General features: G+C 38.4%; 1 protein-coding gene across 1 annotated transcript; it reads left to right on the plus strand.

Moving 5' to 3' along the window:
* The first annotated feature begins 325 nt into the window (after positions 1-325).
* On the plus strand, positions 326-3,944 carry LOC144449748 (uncharacterized). Its single transcript, XM_078140325.1, has 4 exons — positions 326-411; positions 1,198-1,495; positions 2,891-2,998; positions 3,789-3,944. The coding sequence occupies exons 1-4, from the start codon at positions 338-340 to the stop codon at positions 3,942-3,944; spliced, it is 636 nt and encodes a 211-aa protein (XP_077996451.1). The 5' UTR covers positions 326-337.
* The last annotated feature ends 17,737 nt before the right edge of the window (positions 3,945-21,681 follow it).

Raw genomic sequence — 21,681 nt, forward strand, 5'->3', positions numbered from 1 at the left:
ACTGACACTTAGTAGTAGGGTCTTTTCGACGAATGATACAAATATTAAAGTATGTGCATAGAAACACTACTTTGATTTTACATCTAGAGTGGGACTTTACCTAATAGTATCCACCCACCATCCATCTATATCAATTCGATTCTACTGGTCCACACTCATGACCCGGTCATGGTTTACTGTACCCTCCTTGCTGTAGGCACATGCAAGTCCGTGCTGTAGGGGACTTCCAGCATTCATGTCACGTGACAAGAAGGGGGTTTCCCTAGTTCGCTGGTATTGCTATAAAGTTGTCCGAGCAAAGCAAACATAAACATTGACATCGCCGACGACATTTAGAATGCGCAACGGTAGACCTGAAATAGCAAGTACTTTGAACACTTTGCAATCGGACGCCTTCATCTCAGATACTAGGTAAGGTGGGTATTTGATTGTCAGAAAACGTATTAATATAACCAGACAAACCAGATGTGCATATTATATAGTTCATACACTACCTTAAATGCCGGGCTTAAAAATCCGGTAGCCTTTGTTTTGTTGGGTGTGTCACATGATAGTGTCTGCTAGTGGTCTGTTGTGGCAGGCCGTATTGCTTTGCCATGCCGTGTTATAGTCCACCAAGATGTCCCTGGCGACTGAACTACTCATGTACAAATAACATGAAGCGTATGTGTGAGGCGTATTCGCAGTTGTCTAATATGACATATATTTATCGACAATATTACCCATAGAAATTTAAAAATGGACATAAACATATATTTTGAAATTGTTTGCCAACATATGGTACATTCTTAAAATAAACCGATCTGCGTGCCGATCCCTGCTGTATATAGCTAGTCAAATGGTTCGTGATAAGAAAATTGTATAAGCTAAGTATTTTGAATCAGAGGAAAACTGTAAATAGAACATCTAAGACATGATAATTTCGCAGAGGAAAACTCTAATAAAAATTTTAATATATCTATTGCCATTTATTTAATTTCGATAAATATTGTTATTGTAAATGGCGACATTGATTACCGTGCTCATTTTCATTTCTCCTGTACTGGAATGACATAGTTATGTTAGCGGTTCAAAGTCTCAATAGCGTACAATGTTTTAGTTGTGTCACGTGCATTCCTCGGTCGTACTCAAGTTCATCAAATTATGCCATAGACAATATCTTATTTTAAACGAAATAGTATCGTTTTTAAACTACAGTCAATGCACCGTAACGCCGAAGATGAAAAGCAAGAATATGGAAAAAGTACCCCTCAGTGATGCATGCAGTCACCGTCGAGTACTGGCTGCTAAACCTTTTAATACTAGTACTGCAATGGCAACGTTTGACATATCTGAAGTATGTGTGAGTCCCGTTGACCAGACAACGTCAGAGGACGTGGAACTGACCTACTCAATGTTGGTCAAAGAAGAAATAAGGCAGAAAATAAAGAATCGAAGATCCTCTAAAGGTTTACCAGATGTAAACATTGACACCGAACCCAGTAAAACAGACCAGGTACGTATACTTGCCATACATACTCTGATATTATGGTGTCATGTCGAGGTTTTAGGCGACGAAGTAATCTCTGTCTGTCTGTCTGTCTGTCTGTCTGTCTGTCTGTCTGTCTGTCTGTCTACTTTTTTTCTGTCTGTCTGTCTGTCTGTCGTATGTTTGTATGTATGTATGTATGTATGTATGTATGTATGTATGTATGTATGTATGTATGTATGTATGTATGTATGTATGTATGTATGTACACGTACGTACGTACGTACGTACGTTCGTATGTATGTATGTATGTATGTATATATGTATGTATGTATGTGTGTGTATGTGTGTGTGTATGTCTTCTATCTATACCTCGTTTGTCTATGTATCTATCTGCATGTCTATGTCTATTTGTCTATCTAACTATCTATCTGTCTGTCTATCCATCTATATATATGGACCGATATACAGGCAGACATACACATACACGGGTGTGTGTGCGCGCACGCACACACACACACACACACACACACACACACACACACACACACACACACACACACGGACAGGTAGGTAGGTAGGTAACTTTCGGTTTCAAAATGAAATTCGTTCGCCACCTTTAGATTTTAGTTTACGTGCAACGCGTGTCATGGTTTTACATTCCATCATAATGCTGTCTTCTCAGTCACTTTCTTTCCATATTCAACCAATTCTTTATTGTAAAACAGTTGGGTTTATCCAGCTGTATTGTGATTGAGAAATACCTACATGGCATTTATAAACAACATACAAAAACTTGCACTTTGTATGTTGGCTAATTTCCAATCTCGAAATATAGATTAAAGAATAATAGGTGACCGGGGAAACTACAATCGGCAGCCGTGCTTTGTATAATAGTTTGAAGAATGGGCAGTTTGACATTGTCTGTGAGCCGTGTTTCATTGCAATGTTTAGACCGTGGTGGTGGGGGGGGGGGACTATTTCGTCATAAAACCACGTGATTCAGACGCGAGCTACTGTAATACAGTGGTCTAAAGATTGTTATCTTAAATGATTCGGCCTTGTTTCGATTTGTAATTTGTCAGTGGGTGTATGTTTGAGAGAGAATATGATACATAGTGCAAACACAATACGTGTATAATGATGGGGTATGAACACTCTTTAGCCAACCCCAAACCCATACCTCCTTCAGCCATCTATTTCGCTGGCGTTGCTGAATTTAGTACCTGTCGACATAGTTTATCATGTTAGCCGTGGACTGTGAACGCAAATTGCTGACAAGTTGGTTAAATCATTACCACCGTGACGGAGGGAGACTATATGCTGTTTTGTTTTGAGTATTCTAGCATAGACCCTACTCGTGGGGTCTATGATTCTAGTAAACTTGTCCATCATATGGCGAATTTCTTTTTTGTTTTTCAGCTTACCGCAGAGGATGTACAACGGCGACAGCTCAGACGTCAGAAAAACAGAATTGCCGCCGCTAGATGTCGTCAGAAAAAGAAACTTGAAGTGCTGACGACAGTTCAGGTATTGTCATACCATTGAAATCAACCAATCAGATCAGCGAAGGATCTGTATTACGCAAATTTCAGGGGATTTCCCCCGTGGAAAAACCCCACTACACACGGTAATATATACAGCACGTGTACAAACATTATGAGGCCAAATTCTCAGAAACCGAGACATTATCATATCAAGTTGCTGTACACTTGTTTATATTTGATATTTCATGACAGTTGAAATAGATGGATTACCATCTAATTTGCATAATAACGTTTGGCTGAAAACAACATGACCTCAGCAGCTCTAAACCTTGGGTATGCTTTGATTACTGTATGTATGTATGCATGCATGTATGTATGTATGTATGTATGTATGTATGTATGTATGTATGTATGTATGTATGTATGTATGTATGTATGTATGTATGTATGTATGTATTCATTTATCACGGAGTGGGAGATGAAAGGAAGTAGACAGATAGACGTGTAGACAAGCAGGCAGACAAGCCAGGCAGGCAGACAGACAGACAGACAGACAGACAGACAGACAGACAGACAGACAGACACGCAAACAGGCAGGCAGATATAGACAGACACACAGACGGGAGGACGGACACTGAGATGGACACACACACACACACACACACACACACACACGTCAAGGTATGAATACATGAATGCGATAGCATTGCAAATGATAGAAGCAAATGTAATCAATTCGTTCTGGTCTTAAATAAGTAGACGAATATATTGATATTTGGCATTGGATAGAAAATTGAGCAAATGATTTTTCTATTTTTCGCTTTTCTCGCCAGGAAGAAAAGTTGGAATTAGAGCGCAATAAACAACTAAAAGAAGAAATTGAGAAGCTTTCGAATGAACGAGATTGGCTAGAACGGTTTCTCAGAGAACACAAGGCTGATGAACATTGTAAACTGAATGGTGAACACAAAGACAATAGTTTTACCTGACAACCAATGGATTCTAAATACTAGTAGTCATAGAACTTGCAATGTTTTAACATATTTATACTTTTTCTCAGTTTACAAACGTACCAACCGTCTCAGTTTACATACAAAATATAATAAGCTATAAACTATGTAGTATAATTCTTAAATGTGCAAATATCTCTCATATATACTGTTTTTGTTATATTTATAATTTTACTCAATGGAACTATTACCAATTCACAAATTGGATTGTCTAGCCATGTCCTTTGAAAACAACTGTGATTGGTTGCCTAAATTTCATCATTTCAGAACACCTGGTTACCCTATGTTCCTCACATGTGATTGGTTGTCTAAATTTCACCACTTCCTACTTTTACTTGTATCAGTAGTATCACAGCAGAAATTAGAATGTAAGATACGCCGTGTCGCTCCGCCCTCAGCGGCGAGCTCTAGGGGTTTACCGATGTGTGAGGGCGCCCCGTCACGACATACCTTACGGCCGGAATCAAGTTTTTATGACTGATCTGGTCTATCCAATACTGGTAATTTAGTCGTCTGACAACTTACACAAGGGCCACAGACTTGTGTGTTCTAAGTTGTAATTTAGTACAAAAACGACTTTAATCTCCGACTAGATCACATTTACTTGTAGCACTATTACCCTCCTTCCTACCTCATTATGTTTTCTTAGTTTCCATAAAGTTTCCAAACATGCCATTTAAAAAGTTCTACTTTGTCAGAATGTGACAAAAATGGCTGTTAGATTAATTTTAACAGTATATGATTTAACAAATTTCCAATAGCTGAGTGGGTGTTTAGTTAGAGTTAGTTACCTGGATATTTTGATTATGTGTCTAAAGAAAGTCATAATCAGTGGCGTATGTCAATGCTGCAACTTTTAATTGAAAGTGTGTATGACCATATAAGGAAAGCTAGGGTACAACTGAGTATTATTATGACCATACAGGGAAACGTTACAAGTATTAGCATGACTATATAAGGAAATGCTACAAGGAGTAGATGACCATAGAAGGAAATGTTAGTGTATTCGTATGACCATATAAGGAAATTGCTGTATTTGATCAGAAAGTGAAACAAACAAGATGAACGACGAAATCAACATAGTAGGGTCTTTCAGATGATGTTGATGATGTTGACGGGTCATGATAGTGATATTTTTGTCTCAAGTTATCGTCATATCCAATTTTCTTTGTCTACATATTTTAGCCTGTAAGGGGGCGAGATCAATAGTTCAATGTAGAGTAAAAAACTAAATTCTTTTAGTTAGATCTCAAGAACCCCCCCCCCCTAACTAAATTGGCCAAAATTGAAAATGTTTCAGACAATCAATTTCAAATCAGTATGTAGTACAATGTAGTATGTAGTGCTATAAATACAAAGCAATTTGTAGTGAGGGAAAAACTAGTTCTTTGTTGACACTGCTTATTTTAGTGACATGCATTTACCATAACGAAAATTCTTCTATTTCTCGATCTGACGACATTTTTTTTTAGAAATGTTTGTATTTAGGGGCACAAACAGAATTCATTAAAAGTAAAATCGTTTTTGTAGGATGAGAACTAAAATGGCTCAACCCCAATACACTTATACAGGAAGCTACATTCCCTTTACTGCTACATTGGCTGTAACTAGAGTATTATCATTTATCAGAAAACGAATAATTTATTTATTGAAAATTGTTAAAATACCAATAATAAGACAATGTACACGACGTTAGTTAGTGGTCGGTTGTATCCAAAAACAGTAACAGACTGAAATCGTAACTGTCGTTGAGGGCGCTGATTTTGGGGTCCGCAACAAAATTGATTTGTCGGATATACAGCTGCAAAGAATACGTTTACCTACTAAAGCGATGCAATACTGCTAACGGTGTACGATATTACCAGTATTTTGTACTTAACAAAACATTGTTTTAAAAACGCTCCCGTTGCATCCAGAGCAGCTTTTAAATCTGAATGACCACACAACGTCTGCATGCAAATCAGCAGAAAAATACTATTCAAGTACTAGTCCTACTTATGATTACAATCAAATGTATATTTATTTACCAGATATATTTATCATATTTTTTTAAAGTTGATTTTACTTTGATTATAACATTCACTCTCATCTGTTTGGTAGTACACTGGCTCAGACCACCGTGACCAAACAACAGTTATTCGATCACTGTAGTCTGAGGTAGTGGTGTACACTATGTCGGTAACCAATGAGGGCGCACTTCTGACTCGAATAAACGTTAATGTATATAATTCATAAAATAATCTATATTTGTCCGTTGTCTCTTATTCAGTTCATGCAGTTAGTGCTTTCCTTGAATCATTTTCAGTTTTTCTAAAATATGGCGCTCCCCCGAGAATTGATTTGTAAGATAAGTCACAGCGTTCATTAAAAGTAACTAGATATCTAGGGGTTAGTCACGCACACAGGCACGCACACGCGCGCACGCACGCACGCACACACACACACATACACACACACACACACACACACACACACACACACACACACACACACAGTAAGCGCACATCCCTTACCTTTGCAGATTTACAGAAAATGCGTCTGTTTCGAACACACGTACTTATTGCTTTAATTCTAATGTTCTGAAATGCAAATGGAACTTTGCCCATCGTTGTATTCTATACATAGAATATACACACACTTGTAGCAGACCGGTGAACTGCCAGTAATTAAAATATCCTCAAAATGCCACGATTATAAAGACGAAGCATGAAGACACTCTCAATTGCTGTTGTTTTTGTGGCAGGTACGTACTTAGAAAAGACCGATGTACATATATGTCAGTATTGGGAGTAAATATAAAGTGTCTAAATACAAGTAGTTTCACATTGCAATTTAGTCAAGTTCTGAGTTTTGGGATGTCGATAAGATAATATTATCAATAATACCCCCTTTATTTCATATTTAATATTACAAGAGATTTCGTCTTCACTTGCAAACTGAGTTGATATGTTTTTAGCGTGTATTTATTTTTCTGCATAATTATTAAAAAGTAACCAAAGTATTTCTATTTAATGATGTATACTTAACCATCATTTGCTGACTAAACTTAAACGTGGTATTAGGATATGACGAAAATGTTCAGGAATTCCCTATTATCATGCAACCAACAAAAGAAAATATGCATCATCATTAACAGTATACTAGAAAGATTAAAATGTTTTTTTTTGTAAGTATTTTAACTTGAGTAAAACGCTTATAAGCCCACTCTCGCTCTAGTTTCGGATATGATCTCTCAATACCGCTTTGCTCAACTTGTTGTTTTTTTGTGTGTACAAACCCCACCCCCACCCCATCCCCTCACCCCCGTAGATAAAGGTTATAATAGGGTTGTTGGTGGCCGAGTGGTTATTTAAACCACTTGTCCGAGTTGTCTCTTACCACTGCTATCGGGGTTCGAACCCATTCAGGGTTTGATCAAATTTACCACACTGTAATAAGTCGTTCAGTTTTCTCCGATTTTTCATACACTGACACTGAACCCATGAAGGATGACCCTCACTGGCGTTCTTAGGTGAACAATCCATTACAAATAAAGATTATTTATTATATTCCTCATAAATTGTATTAGTTAATCTGTCCAAATTACATGAATTTTTAAAATATCACATCGCAGTGGACAAGTTTTGATTGTTTTTCTCTTGAATCGATTTTATGAAAATAGTTCAGTTGTTTAGAGTTACGCTCTCTATGCCATTAGGAAAATGTACCACGGCACTGGGACTGGTACGGTACTGTCATTGGAGGAATCAATGTTCAACGAAATTAACTATCACACTGTACGAAAACACAGCACAAAACATTTTCACCATTTCAGAGACATAATGTAAAAGAATGCTGAATTAGTTCAACAACAACACAACGTCTCTATATTATTTTAAATATGTATTTACTAAACAGCAATAAAGTGTCATCGCTGAAAACATCTCGTGTTCAAATCTTCGCTAGCGCCCTCTCCGTCAAACTCCAAAGTCTCTTTCGCATGTGCCAAGACCGTCAAACGTGTGTATCTGTATGTGGTAATATAATGTGTTTTGTGTTTTATTTCAGCCTTTATCTGTTTGGCATATACCCAGGTGGTTGGCGACATACCAGGACCTGGTGTAGTAGATGATGCCAAACCCAAGGTTGCCGATAAAAGCACAGACTTCAAAGAACTCAATAATAAAGCATTTCCCCCAATGAAATATGGTAAAAACACGAAACAGAACCCAAGACACTTCAGAGGAAAGCCGGTCAACTCTTGGGCGGACAGATACAAGAAGAAGACGCGATCATATTCAAAGCCGAAGACATTTCCCTATAAACACGCCAACAGAGGGAAACAGGAGGCAGAGAAAAAGATGCTGTTGGAGAGAGTCTTGAAAAAGTTGAACAATAAACCTAAAGGAAGTCGACCTACGAAACAAAAAATAATGCAATGCAAAATGGTTTGTGACGAGGAAGTCTGATGCGGGGACTATTAAACACGTGATGATCATGTGATTGTCACATTGTTATTACAGAAAGTCAAGTTGAATAACTGACAATAAAAATCACATCGCAATACATTTTGTGTCTTTATTAATTGATAACTTGAATTTGATCACTGCACCCTGTGTATGTCGTTATAATTTCTACAAAGTTAAAGGGCCTTCAATCCATCTCTCTAGGATGATTAGTAAAATAAACAGTATTGTAGATTCATAATTGAGATATGATATTTCAATATTCTACAGATATGACGTCATACCTCAGCTGTGACTTCCAGAAAGAATACAAAGGCTTCATACGCACACACTGAAAAAGTTGTATGAATTCACTGCTTATATATTTATGGATCAACATATTTGACAACCAAATTACCCTTCTTACAACTATCATGACTATTTCAAAATAACATCAAATAAGTATGAAGGAAGGAAGGGAGGAATGAATGGATGGATGGTTGCATGGATTCATGGATGGACTAATGGATGGATGGATGGATGGATGGATGGATGGATAGATGGATGGATGGACGGACGGACGGATGGATGGATGGATGGATGGATGGATGGATGGATGGATGGATGGATGGATGGATGGAATGATGGATGGATGGATGAATGAATGGTTGGATTAAATACTAACATTTTAAATCTTGCAACAACGAATGTTTCTACTATACGAAGTCTATCTATGATTAATGTTTAAACTCAGTTATTCTACGAACTTCGTCATATGTATCTACTAAGCCAAAGAGTTTTAGAGTGGAGCGATCGAGGTCTGGGGCTAGGTGATTCGGGAGGCGTAAAAAGGAGGAGTGATTAAGTGTGACAGTGTAAAAATGTAAAAGGTTACCACCACCCCCACCACCCCACCCCCGACTCTCATAAGACAATTTGTACTTTGTATATTCCATGCACTGCCGCCTTCAGAATGCTGAGTGCGTGGATGCGTACTTTTTTGGCATTTGTAAAAGTCGCGCATTGTCACGAATTCCAAAATAGAATGAACATCATGTGGAATCCAACGTTAATGTATACATTCCATATATTCCATTCACTGTGTTCTATTCACACAGAGTGCCGCTTTCATCATGTTTAGAAATGTTATGTTTTCTTGACTTTTCTCATCCCAAAATGCCACCGTAACCAAGTGACTTCGTTCACAGCATGTTTTCAACAAGCCTGGTATTGTTGCTGTTCATTACAGGTAAGGCAAAAATAAAGTAATTGTTCAATTCCGATAACACAACTTCAAAAAATAGGGTAGGTAGGTTGGAGTTATACTTTTGTTTTATTTCTTTGGTCGCGGGGGGGGGGGGAGTGCTTCAGCCCTAAGACAAGGTACTCGTTGGTTACAATACTTCTGTGATAAATTGATGAGGTGTAAAAGAAATACATATGTGAAGTAGACAAACACAATATGCAGACTGTACTGTCCAACTAAGTTACATTACAAGACCTCGTTTCTCCGGAATGTGATATTTCCAAGAATACTTTGACCAAAACAATTTACACGGAAATAGAAATCTCACCATCTTATACCTTTTGGAATGTAAAAGCAATAGCTAGGGCTAGTGGCTAGTGGCTTTAACTTGAGTCGGTCGAGTTATCGGAAACGTTTATTTTATTTGGCCTGGGGACGAGGCTGAATTTGTTCAAGTTGTGACCTAGGCACTTTTAATAAAGGGTTGAGATGCATGTGTTGTGTGACAGTTGTGTTGTTTTGGTATATAGCCATGAAATGTTGTCTTTCTTTTCTGTAGGTCCACTACATGTATGTTGGAGTCAGTCAATGTTCAACAATGGACATCATGGCACGGGTGGTTTTCGAAGACCCGGACAAGCAAAACTAAATAGCCCCCGCCTTGGTATCAGAAAACATCAAACCTTTGAGAAACACCACGGTTACCAACCGAAAAGTCCATTAAATCCTGGGGTTAACAGTAAAAATGGAATGGATAAAGGACAAATGGCATTGGACCAAACGGGAATAGCCAGAAATCGCCCCTTCAAACAGGTCCAACAAACACAGAGAAATGTTGCTATCGGACCCAACAAAATGAGGAATAGGGGAAGGGAAGACGACACCCCGGGAGATAACATTGATAAAGTGGTCAGCATATTCAAAAATAGAAACAACCTGAGGACGGGACAGTTTGCCCAAGAAAGAAAGAAACTTTTGGAACAGAGTTATCGACCTGGGGGAAGTACAGCGGATATGGATATTCTGAATAGACCACCGCCAGAAAACAGCATTATTACTAGTGAGGGCGCTAACACGGACTATAACATGGACATGCCACAGAATGCAGACTACGGTGCTGCTGATACATCACAGAATGTCAACTTTGATACAGATACATCAGAAAATGCCGACCACAGTTACGAATATGACGACGGTAGCAACTACCATGGGGGAAATATTGCAATCCCTCAAGGAACAAATCTGCGGCAAGTACCAGGACGTTTTCTAGGACAGGGCGGGTATGATTATAACGACCATGGACGTATGACTACAAATCGACTGCTACAACTTCACGGCCATCTTTTGGACAACCATCATGAAGATGTTGAAGGATTTGATGCATCGAATCGATATCCGTAAGTATGGACAATACATTCACTTAAAGTATGGCCACTACTCGGTTTTAAACACTGGAAATATGGACAAATCAGTTTTACATGTAATCACCTGTTGTGCTATTGGGGGGGGGGGGTGAAAGAATCATTATTGAGAAAGGAGAAACGAACTGAATATAAAAATAGGTATGATCAGAAGTATCATACTGATTGTTATTTTGTTGATAGTTTTTCCTCATTATGCTGTTTTCCACACTAAGTGAGCAATAATGAGTTTTTCTGGAACATTGCAAAACATCTGTTGGACAAGAAGCTGAACATGGTGGCGCACTTACTGTGAATGACGGTGCTATGAATTGTGTACCCACTGAATTGCATCAAGCACGGTGTTCGTGAGAAATCGTCAGAAAGTAATTCATAAAGATGGAATACTAAGATGAGTTGGGAATTATTTGAAAACAAAGTAATATTTGTATTTAGCCAATCCTGGTCGACGATCCTCTACAGAATGGCAGTCAAATTTGATCTACCAAGGTCATTTTGCTCAAAGTAATCATGTTTTAACTTGAACACAGAATTTTGTCCTTTTGTCCAGTGTACAGACAGTTTGAAATGTAAGATGGCTAAAAAAAGACCTGAGTATTAAACGTTGTTGGCAAAGGATATAAGAAACTACCACTTGTTCATTTTATCCTTGTTAATTCAATTGTCTGTATGACATATCAATTTTTTTTTAAGTCCGTAAGGTACGCCCTGTCGGGGCGCCCTCACACATCGGTCAATCTACTCCTCGGGAGAGAGGAGGCCGGTGAGGGCAGTCAACACGACGTATCTTACAGTCTACGTTATTTTCTGTAGATTTTGTCCTGATCTCCTTCGTCAAGGGTCATGTTACGACGAGGATACTCCGATCAGTGAAAGACGACCAACATGTGGAAGTGACGGCAGTATGTACCCCAGTAGATGCAGGTAGGACTTTAGTTACACAGAATTAAACTCATTTATATTTATTATAGAAAAAACATGCCATCTTGATAAACCCTAATCGCATTATATTTGTCTTCCTTTCTCAACGTTTTTCCATAATCGTAGTAATGGCAGAATTTGGAAAAACACAAGAAAATAGAGCCTATTTCGATAAATATTGAAAAAAGCCCAGGAAAGCTTGCAGTCATGCCCCAAAGAAAGTCAGATTCCTACAAAGTGAAATCCATACTGTATCGTTACGATTTTCACCAAAGTGCTTCACTTTGTCTTTATAGTAAATTAATCATAATAAAGTTCCACCAAATGTTTATTCAACGATGTTTATTTTTCTTGTTTTCACTTCAACAGCTATGCATTATCAAAGTGTATTCGCCTCCAAAGAGGCGAAGGTGACATGCATCGTGTCAAAGGTCAATTAGAAGTCGAGAAGACGTGCTGTTTATATCCTTGTCAGCAACAAGAAGTTGATCGCGTGTGCGCCACCAACGGTCATATTTATCTGAACGACTGTTTTTTGGCGAATCGTATTTGTGAACTCAGAAGAGACACGGGAAAAGAAGTAAGTTTATACTGGTAAATTCTTGACATTTCCACATTTTTTTTACGTTTTTGTATTTCCTCGGTTTAACCTATTCTCGCAAACTTGAGCGGTTATTTCTCCTGCGACACTGTGAGTCTTGGACGGCGCCGTAAAAGAGGGTGTGGTTTATTATGACGATGGTTCTCATCATGAATAAATATCCTGTATCTGTACTTCTACAATGAAAAGTGTAGTCCAGAATAGTCACACTATATAGGAGATAGACAAATGGTTGCTTCTCGGTCGATGTCTTCTCATTCACTGTCGCTCGTCAGGTTAAGATGGTTCATTTTGAGGTGAAGCCCACGTTTTGACAACGGGAATACCACACACACTGATTTCTCTCCAATATTTTTCCACGTATGACTCAGGAGCTTATATAAAAGGTTGTTCTTAAAGTCTTCATCTTTGAGAGAGAAATGGGGAAAATGAAAACAAGGTACAATGTATGACTGTTGGTTCTTTACTTGCAATACTAGTAATTCATTTGTAATTTGTGTTCACTTGTCTGTTTGTTTGTAGGTAGTTGAAGCATTATCAATGGATGACTGCGCAGTCGCACTGAAAATTGCAGCCCTGAACGGTGAAGATTGGCCGCATAAAGTCACGGAACATAGAATCGTCGACCAAGTGTCACCGACAGACATTGAGTCATTTTTGACTGACGAGAAAGCAGTGGAAGGTCCCAAACCACCCTATCACGTTCTCGCCAATATTAGCAACTTTAATCCAAGTCTGTGGCATGCACAATCCCAAGATACCAAGTTCAACGATTTTGAATATGTCTATGGCGCTGCAGGGGACAGTGAGAATCCAGTTGCATACGATGATTACCATGGGATGCGCGTTGCGGCCTATGGCCAATACGACACAGCGCCATCTCTCGATAACGGTGGTTTGTATCAACCCGGTCACGGTGAGGAGGTCGAGTACTACGACGAAAATAGTAAAATGGCGCAACCACTCGATAATAGTTATGTGCAACAACATTTTCGGTCAGAGGAAGAACAGCAAGCGGTAACGCAACTCTCTCAAACAGCGCCACCACAACAATTCGCCCAACAACTTCGGCAACTACCACAAGGACGACCTTACCAACCTCAACAAAGAGTGCGACAATATGAACAACGACCACCACAACAATACCACAGACAAGAATCATGGCGGCAACAACAACCACATTAACAACCACTGTATTAGCAACAGCCACTACAAAAACAACCACAGCTGTAGTGTGTCTGTACCAGGCATTGTTTCCATATTGACAAATTATTACACTTGTAAAATAACCGGCAGTTCCACTGGCTCCAATAAAAATCTTCTTCTCCATTACAGAAAACGTAAAACAAAAAAAGGCTTCTTAGCAATTAGAAGAAAACAGAGAAGTTTGATACACGGAACATATGTGACTAATAATGACGTCACGGTCTAATTGAATCTTTATGCAAATGTTCAATAAAGTGTCGATAGAATAGTGTTATATAAATACAGATTACCAATCAGCATCACAAATATGAGCATAGTATCACCTTTTCATAACTACTTTTATGACTTTGTAAGAATGAACGAATAAAATCATGATATCTCTGAAAGTATTCGTCTGCTTTTCCTTCAGATCTGACGCGCGACAAATTAGAAATTGCACGGAAACTCTGTATTTATGCAGTTTCAGATTAATTCTATATGTTTTGAATCGATTGTGAAGCTTCGCTTCTTTCAATTCTACCCCTAGCCTGTCGCATCGAACCAGGCTCATTTCGTCAATCACCAAGTTTTGTTGCAGGAAGTCAAGAAACACTTCTCACTCATTTTTTCCTTCTTTCCTATATTCACTCGTTACACTCGACTATTACGGTAACAATGGCTGCTACATGGAAGGAACCTGACCGACCTTTGAACTGTACATTACACCGCATGAGAATGCGTTGAAAGAGTGATATTCAACTTTTGGAAACAAACCATGTAATGATGTTATTATATTATTAAATGATAACATGGTTGTTTCCAAATGTTGTGACTTATTGGTCAAATTACGAAGGTCACGTTTTTTTTTGTAAATATAAAAAGATCTATCTATTTAATAAATAAGAGAAAGTGGGTGACATTTAAAAAGATTTGTTCTACCCTTGGGTTGCTTCTAAACAGGAAAAACAAAGAAAACCTACATCAAGATGCTTTGAACTCTAGAGGGCTGAAACATTGTGTGGCTGGCAAAGCGTGTTACTCATTTTTCTTCCAGGCCGAGAATCGGTTTTCCTCGCATATCCACCCTCCCACAAATATTCACTGAAGTGACTCATACTGGTATACATGAAAACGAGGCAATGGCCTGAGCAACGCAAATAAATCTCTATCTTTACTTTGTGTGGAAGCATTTTAGGTCGACAGATGGTGGGGGCGGGAACCACTATGCAAGTATTTCATCAAGTTGATCCGAAAATCATAATTGTATATGCCACATCTCGCAAGTCATCTAATTACTCAGCGAAATAACACATCGTCTACTCCACGTCATCTATCAATAGTAATATTTTTCAATGGTCCAGTGAAAACCAGACATTGACCAATTGTTATCAAACCAGATACCCACTTATCTATTCCATGCAATTAAACTCTGCGAATTCGTTAAAACGGTAACGGTTTTTGAAAATGTGTCCCGGGTTCCGTTCATATGACAGCTGGGTCATTTTCATGTTACACTAAATGTGTTACTTTGAATATGATTCCCAGTGGTGTACTTTCCCAAAACACTTCTAAAGTAATCCCCCTGTGTGTGAGTAATAAAATGAGAGAGAGAAATTAAAACGCACACAGCTTTATTATTTTCGCCCGAGGTCAGAAACGTTTTTGTTACCGGGGTCGTGTAATCAAAACTACAGTTAAAAGTGGTTATCAGTTAAAGCACAGACGTCGATAGCGTGGTAGAGTTGGTAGCGAGAGGTTTGGATTCCTCGAACTTTGGTACGGTACATTAAAAAAATACTACTCAGTAACACTACGGCTACTACGGCTAACGGATATTCGTGCGTCAGAGATGAGTAGAGTAGAATTGCTCATACTTACACCCTTTTACGACACTTTTACATGTGTATTTCGTGCACATGTACATATTGGAACTTTTAATATTTACTTGAACACACTTCCACAGAGGAAATAACAAGGACCAAAAAGTTGAACATATTATAAGTCTTTCCCCACCCCCACTCTCTCTCCCTCCCTCCCTCTAACTCCCTCCCTCCATCTCTCACTCTTTTTTTCTCTCTCTCTCTCTCTCTCTCTCTCTCTCTCTCTCTCTCTCTCTCTCTCTCTCTCTCTCTCTCTCTCTCTCTCTCTCTCTCTCTCTCTCTCAGATGGCATATATAAATTTACCACTTTTTGATAAACATGAAAGTTTAAATTACCATAATGATTCATAATTTGTTGTTTATCTGAAGAAAACATAATGACCCACACTTTCATAAGGGTGCTTTCTTTGTTTCACTGACACGTGTGGCGTAAAAATCTGATTTGTATAAACCCAAATCTGAAATGATAAATTCATGCACACACCTGCCATGTGTCATATGGCTATTCAATTTAATAAATCAGCCATACTTCAATTGATAAACTTATCGTCATAAAAAGCACCGAGTTTCAACTGCCGGGTTTGGTCATGGATAGAGTGGTAATGATCGAGTGAGCCACTCGATACTGCACTACGTTTTCACAAAATCTGACACGTACAACTTCTCGAAATTTGCGCACAAATTCCTTTCGCAAATTGCAAATAATCCCCAGTGTGAGCGTAGCCCGACCTCAGTTGCGAAACAAACAGAAGATACTAAAACCAGCTATGGGGTTTTACGATGTTATATAATATTATGATCAAGAATAGCAATATATGGTTTTATTCAATTTTTGCAATACACATTGCGCAAGGCTTCGCAAACTTCGCAAAAGTGCGGATACTCAGTGTACCGCATTCCATCAGTGAAAGGTTGCATCAATCCGCGGAGACAAGGTAAACAATCCCACAACGATAGAAAATTCCATTTCCGTACGTCATAGATCCTCGTGGTGGGTATATCCGTACGTTTAACGGAATAACTTCACCGATAGCTCAAACCGTTCATCATCAACCGATACTATCTGTTCTGTCTACACCGTATACGTTGATGTGGTCTGTAGCGCATTGCAGTAAAATAGAACTTTGTTCAGTCACGTCACATGCTATCTCTAAAGCTGTTTAATACAGCAACACATGTAAACTTATTTGTCTCTTCACCATCGAATTCTGAAGACTTGACTATATGTATAGAGGTTTTACCGTCACAGTCGTTTCCCTTCAACTGAATTCTGTATGCGACGAAATCAATAGTCATTAAAGTTAACGGAGCACAAACTGAGTTTATATATTTTGGGGAGTAATTTTTTGATGAACTAAAAAGGTACTATATAAAAGATTTGGTCGAAATGACAATTTAATCTATAGATGGTGGTTGTCATGGTTACAATCATTTTAATTGCTTTTTCTCAAATACGATTCTTGGTATTGAAACCCCTTCCAAAATTCAATTTGGACTAAATTTGCCCTTACTGTAATATCAATTAATTCCATGAGCGTCAGAGTATATCGCCCTCACCGGTGCCGCTATGATTCATGTATCCAACGTGGTATCGTTCAATATTCTGAATCAGTCAGTATCTCCTCACATCGATGACTCATTGAAATTATATATAACTTCTTTATTTATTGTTAATTAAGATCTGTGTGTCTATATCTTATACCTCCAAGGCACAATTTGACCATAAATTTCCTAATTTAGTCGGCAATTTACTAGACAATTGAACGTCACCTTGGGCGGTAAATTGCCAATGTTAACTTATTTACTTTTGACGAAATCATTATTGTCTAGTACGACGACGGAACTGACAAAGTTCAATTAAAGAACACGCTTTGTATTGTCTTCAATAATGGTATAAATATCAGTCAAAACGTTCACCATTTCGAACGTTTGGAGGCCAATCAGGTGAATAATTGGCTATCCGAGAAACAATGCCACCACTAATTACATCGAATACGTTCTTGACCATGTTGTCAATATGAACGGTGTTTGCCGTTTCGAACGTTAGAGGCTCATCGGATAAGTAAGTTGGTTATGGAGGAAATAATGTTAGAAATATATTTATAATGATACAAAACTTCTTGGTAAAGCGCACAGAATCGAGGAACAAGTGGAAGATTCAAAACGTAGTGTATTCATTTACCTCAGACAAACAAATATCACACTGCAACTTATCATATCAGAGTGTACTACCTTTTGTAACGGTAACTATCTCCGTCACTCTTACTCATCAGGCTGAAACCACCAAGTAGAGTCGATAACATGAAATATGTTGCCGCTTTTAACTTGGGTTAATTTTCACTCTGTTTGATAAGCTGCATTGAGTTACCAAAATTGTGTTTAAATATTCATGGTTCTGTCGCCTCCGCAGTTAGCTGGATGGTCGATTTGGCAAACGTTCTCTCTCCACACAGCCTGCGAACTCGGTAATTCAAATTTAGTATTGAATTCGTAGGCTGTGAGGAGAGAACGCTTGTTCGGTCAAAAACCTTTGCCTGTTACGGAGGCTGACAGTACTGGGCATACAATATATATGTAGATGATGACGGTACTGGGCATGCAATATATATATATAATATGTGTGTGTGTGTGTGTGTGTGTGTGTGTGTGTGTGTGTGTGTGTGTATAGATGCGGATGATTTCGTTTTGAAACCTTACATTACATTAAGAGCTAAACAGCGTGCAATGTCCTAAGATTATTTCGTTATTTTCAGAATTTATCACATTTTGATATTCTTTAAGTTTTATGTAGCAGAGTGTTGGATTCTCCACCAATGTGTTGATTTTTAGAATATTCTATAGTGTGAGTGAGTGAGTGAGTGAGTGAGTGAGTGAGTGAGTGAGTGAGTGAGTGAGTGAGTGAGTGAGTGAGTGAGTGAGTGAGTGAGTGAGTGAGTGAGTGAGTGAGTGAGAGAGAGAGTGAGTGAGTGACAATTAATATCAACAGACTCAACACAAATAATTTTTTAATGAAGTTTTTTTCACAAAATTTAAAACTGATCAAACCGGATTCTTTATAAAGAAAATGCAACACTGAGAAATCCTTAAGTACATAATTTCGGTACTTCACAGATTTTAGAGCTATCAATATTAACTTTACACAAATTATTTATCGAGGTAATCCACTGGGTTCTTCCTTGAATTCACTGTCGTGTCATCTACCGAGGATAATGATATACTATATGCCAACAATTTAGTGTGAAGTTTCCTAGTCTCACTCTCAGTGTGTGTGTGTGTGTTGATCTTTTATTTGCATAAATTTGCATATATGAGGTCAACTTGAAACTCGAACAATTCCGAGTACACTTTTTGATTATAGGGGTTGACAGCCCCGAGTCTGTATTTTACAGTTCTGAAGGCAATTAAATATTGTCGTAAACCTCATCCTCTTTTACGGCACGTGCACCGTCCAAGCCGCACCGCCAATTTTGCCAATTCGCATTTTGCGATCATGAAGGCAAAGGTCGAGTTTGTTTGTGCTATAGAGAGGCATAATTATTGGTAGTTTTATCATAGACGACGGGCTACGAAAACGACAAAACACATTTGACCAAATTTTGCACGAAAGGATGCATTATAAAAACGTAGACGCAAAGAATTGGGTTTGACACAGCTTGTTCAGTTGTTAACGTCACTATATGTAATGACACTGCCTCATTGGTAGCAATATTAACATCTGAATCAAAAGCGAACACGAATACGAAATCAAGTTGCGCATAAAGATGAGCGAATCTTGCGTCTCTGAGTAAAAATTGAAACTTTTGCAGATCTCATCTCCACCATAGCTGGTTTTTTTTACCCCATCCCCACTCTCATCCCCGTCTCTACATGTAAGAGTTCATTTTTTTTTATTGAAACACCGGATCTCTGCAGTAATTGTCCCATCCAAATCCATAAAACGTGTCGTGACCGTGTTGGCACTGTGCCAATCCGTCTGTAATTTTCCCAATGGATATGTTCTATCATATATTTTATATAGTGACTGTCCATGACGCTCCAGGCTATGGTAATAACTTAGTATATTTCTTGACAATCGTCGACCGGCAGATGAATGGCACCTTTTGATGGAGATGTTCTACTTTTAGATGACAGTAACGCGACAGTAACGCATGCCGTCTCCCCACAGGCATTGAACAACGTGTCAAGAAAAGTGAGAATTACAGTAAAGAGCAGAGGCTTGTTTTATTAAAACCGCGTGGAACAATGAATAAATGTGACAGTGATATGGAGAGATTAACTCTAAGTTCATTCTGTATTGACATGGTAAGGCCAAGCCAGCAACAAAAGATGAAAGTGTGTGCGATGAATAAATTGGGTATTCATTGCTTTGTTTTCCACCTTCCTTTGGTCACGTGGCACCGACAGTGATTATATTTTCAGTTTTCGTTTAAATAAATCATCATAGCCGTTGGGAGGGAGAGAGAGAGAGAGAGAGAGAGAGAGAGAGAGAGAGAGAGAGAGAGAGAGAGAGAGAGAGAGAGAGAGAGAGAGAGACAGAGAGAGAGACAGACAGACAGAGAGAGAGACAGAGAGAGACAGAGAGAGAGACAGAGAGAGAGAGAGACAGAGAGAGAGAGAGAGAGAGAGAGAGAGAGAGAGAGAGAGAGAGAGAGAGAGAGAGAGAGAGAGAGAGAGAGAGAGAGAGAGAGAGAGGACTCTGTCTGACGTTTATGAATGAACTTGTCAGTGTATGTAGTTATAAGGATTTATAAGAATTATTCTGTTGTTGTGGACTAACTTTTAATGTTTTATAACGCCGCCAGACAACTGTTTTTCAACCCTTAAATGATTTAACCCTAATCCGAACTGAGCACTTTTGAAATAAATAGTACTTCAGTGAATCCTCTCACCTTTGAGTAACGGTCTGTTCTGTACATGTTCGGCCCGCTACACTGTCAATTATCTGTCGCGGAGGGCGCTTCGTACCTGTAAAAGCACATGATTACGTACTACATCGAATTTGTTATATTCATTCACTAGTTTGATTTCTTGTCCACTGTCTATGGTTTGAGTGAGGTTTCTAAATTGCTCAGAGGATGACTATAACCTATGTATGCTTTGTTTATTTTGTGAATGTCTGTCAATACCTTGCAATTGCATAGTGAAAAGAGTAACCGCGCTGTACCAGTTATTCGTTCATCATTGACTCGCAGGGTTGCCTTAACTTTCATTCATAGTGGTCTGAGCTGAGCTTTCATCAGGAAAATGTGGGTCGACTGATTAATTGAGCTTGAAGTCATGTCAATTTCACAGTTCGAAATTTGCATAATAATAGGCCAGCCAACGAAATGCTGGATGTAGAATACAAACAAGATAACGAGGAGTAGTTGTGATAATGACTTTCCCCGTTGCCACCTGCGTACAATACATTGTATTTTCATTAGTAGCCCCGAGTCATATCAAAAGTGACAATTATTGGAATTTCACCTCATGGATGAATTACTATTGAAGAATGAGAAACAATGTGTTCTGAGCGCATAATGACTTTTATGATAAGATAAAGATAACACAATATTAAATATGGATTATGAAAAGAAGATATGATGTTCTATGATTAATATTACGATTACTTTCATACCTTAACTTTCTCTCGGTTATCTAACATTTGTATTTTCCTTGTGTTCTCTGTTTTGTAGGGACATGTTAAGAACAATGCACTACAAATCAAGATTATGCTAGGGAGTCTACTCCTATTCTTAACCGTAACCTAACACTATTCTTAACCCCCTAGCTTCACTACAAATGTGTATCTATAGTACAGTCGATCCACTGGACCAGTGGTCTATGTTCTTCACGTCGTTGTGAACTATAGTTTCCGCCTGGTTTCTCTCACGTTGTGTTCTTCCCCATGCTGTGGTGTTTTGAATTGTTGTTTGCTGTTTCATGTTGTCTTGTTCTTTCCTGCGTTAGTCTGTCCTTGGTTGAGATGCTCTGGTTTCTATAAAAAAAAAAAAAAAAAAACATTTTTTCAAAGAGAAGAAACAAAAATTAATAGCAGT

This window comes from Glandiceps talaboti, chromosome 18 (genome assembly GCF_964340395.1).
Source record: "Glandiceps talaboti chromosome 18, keGlaTala1.1, whole genome shotgun sequence".
NCBI classification, from domain to species: Eukaryota; Metazoa; Hemichordata; class Enteropneusta; family Spengelidae; genus Glandiceps; species Glandiceps talaboti.

Excerpts from the sequence above, each read along its gene's own strand:
- LOC144449748 (XM_078140325.1), top strand. The coding sequence starts at position 338 with ATGCGCAACGGTAGACCTGAAATAGCAAGTACTTTGAACACTTTGCAA. Across the intron at positions 1,496-2,890 it reads AACCCAGTAAAACAGACCAG|CTTACCGCAGAGGATGTACA; the intron begins GTACGTATACTT and ends TTTGTTTTTCAG. Across the intron at positions 2,999-3,788 it reads AAGTGCTGACGACAGTTCAG|GAAGAAAAGTTGGAATTAGA; the intron begins GTATTGTCATAC and ends TTTTCTCGCCAG.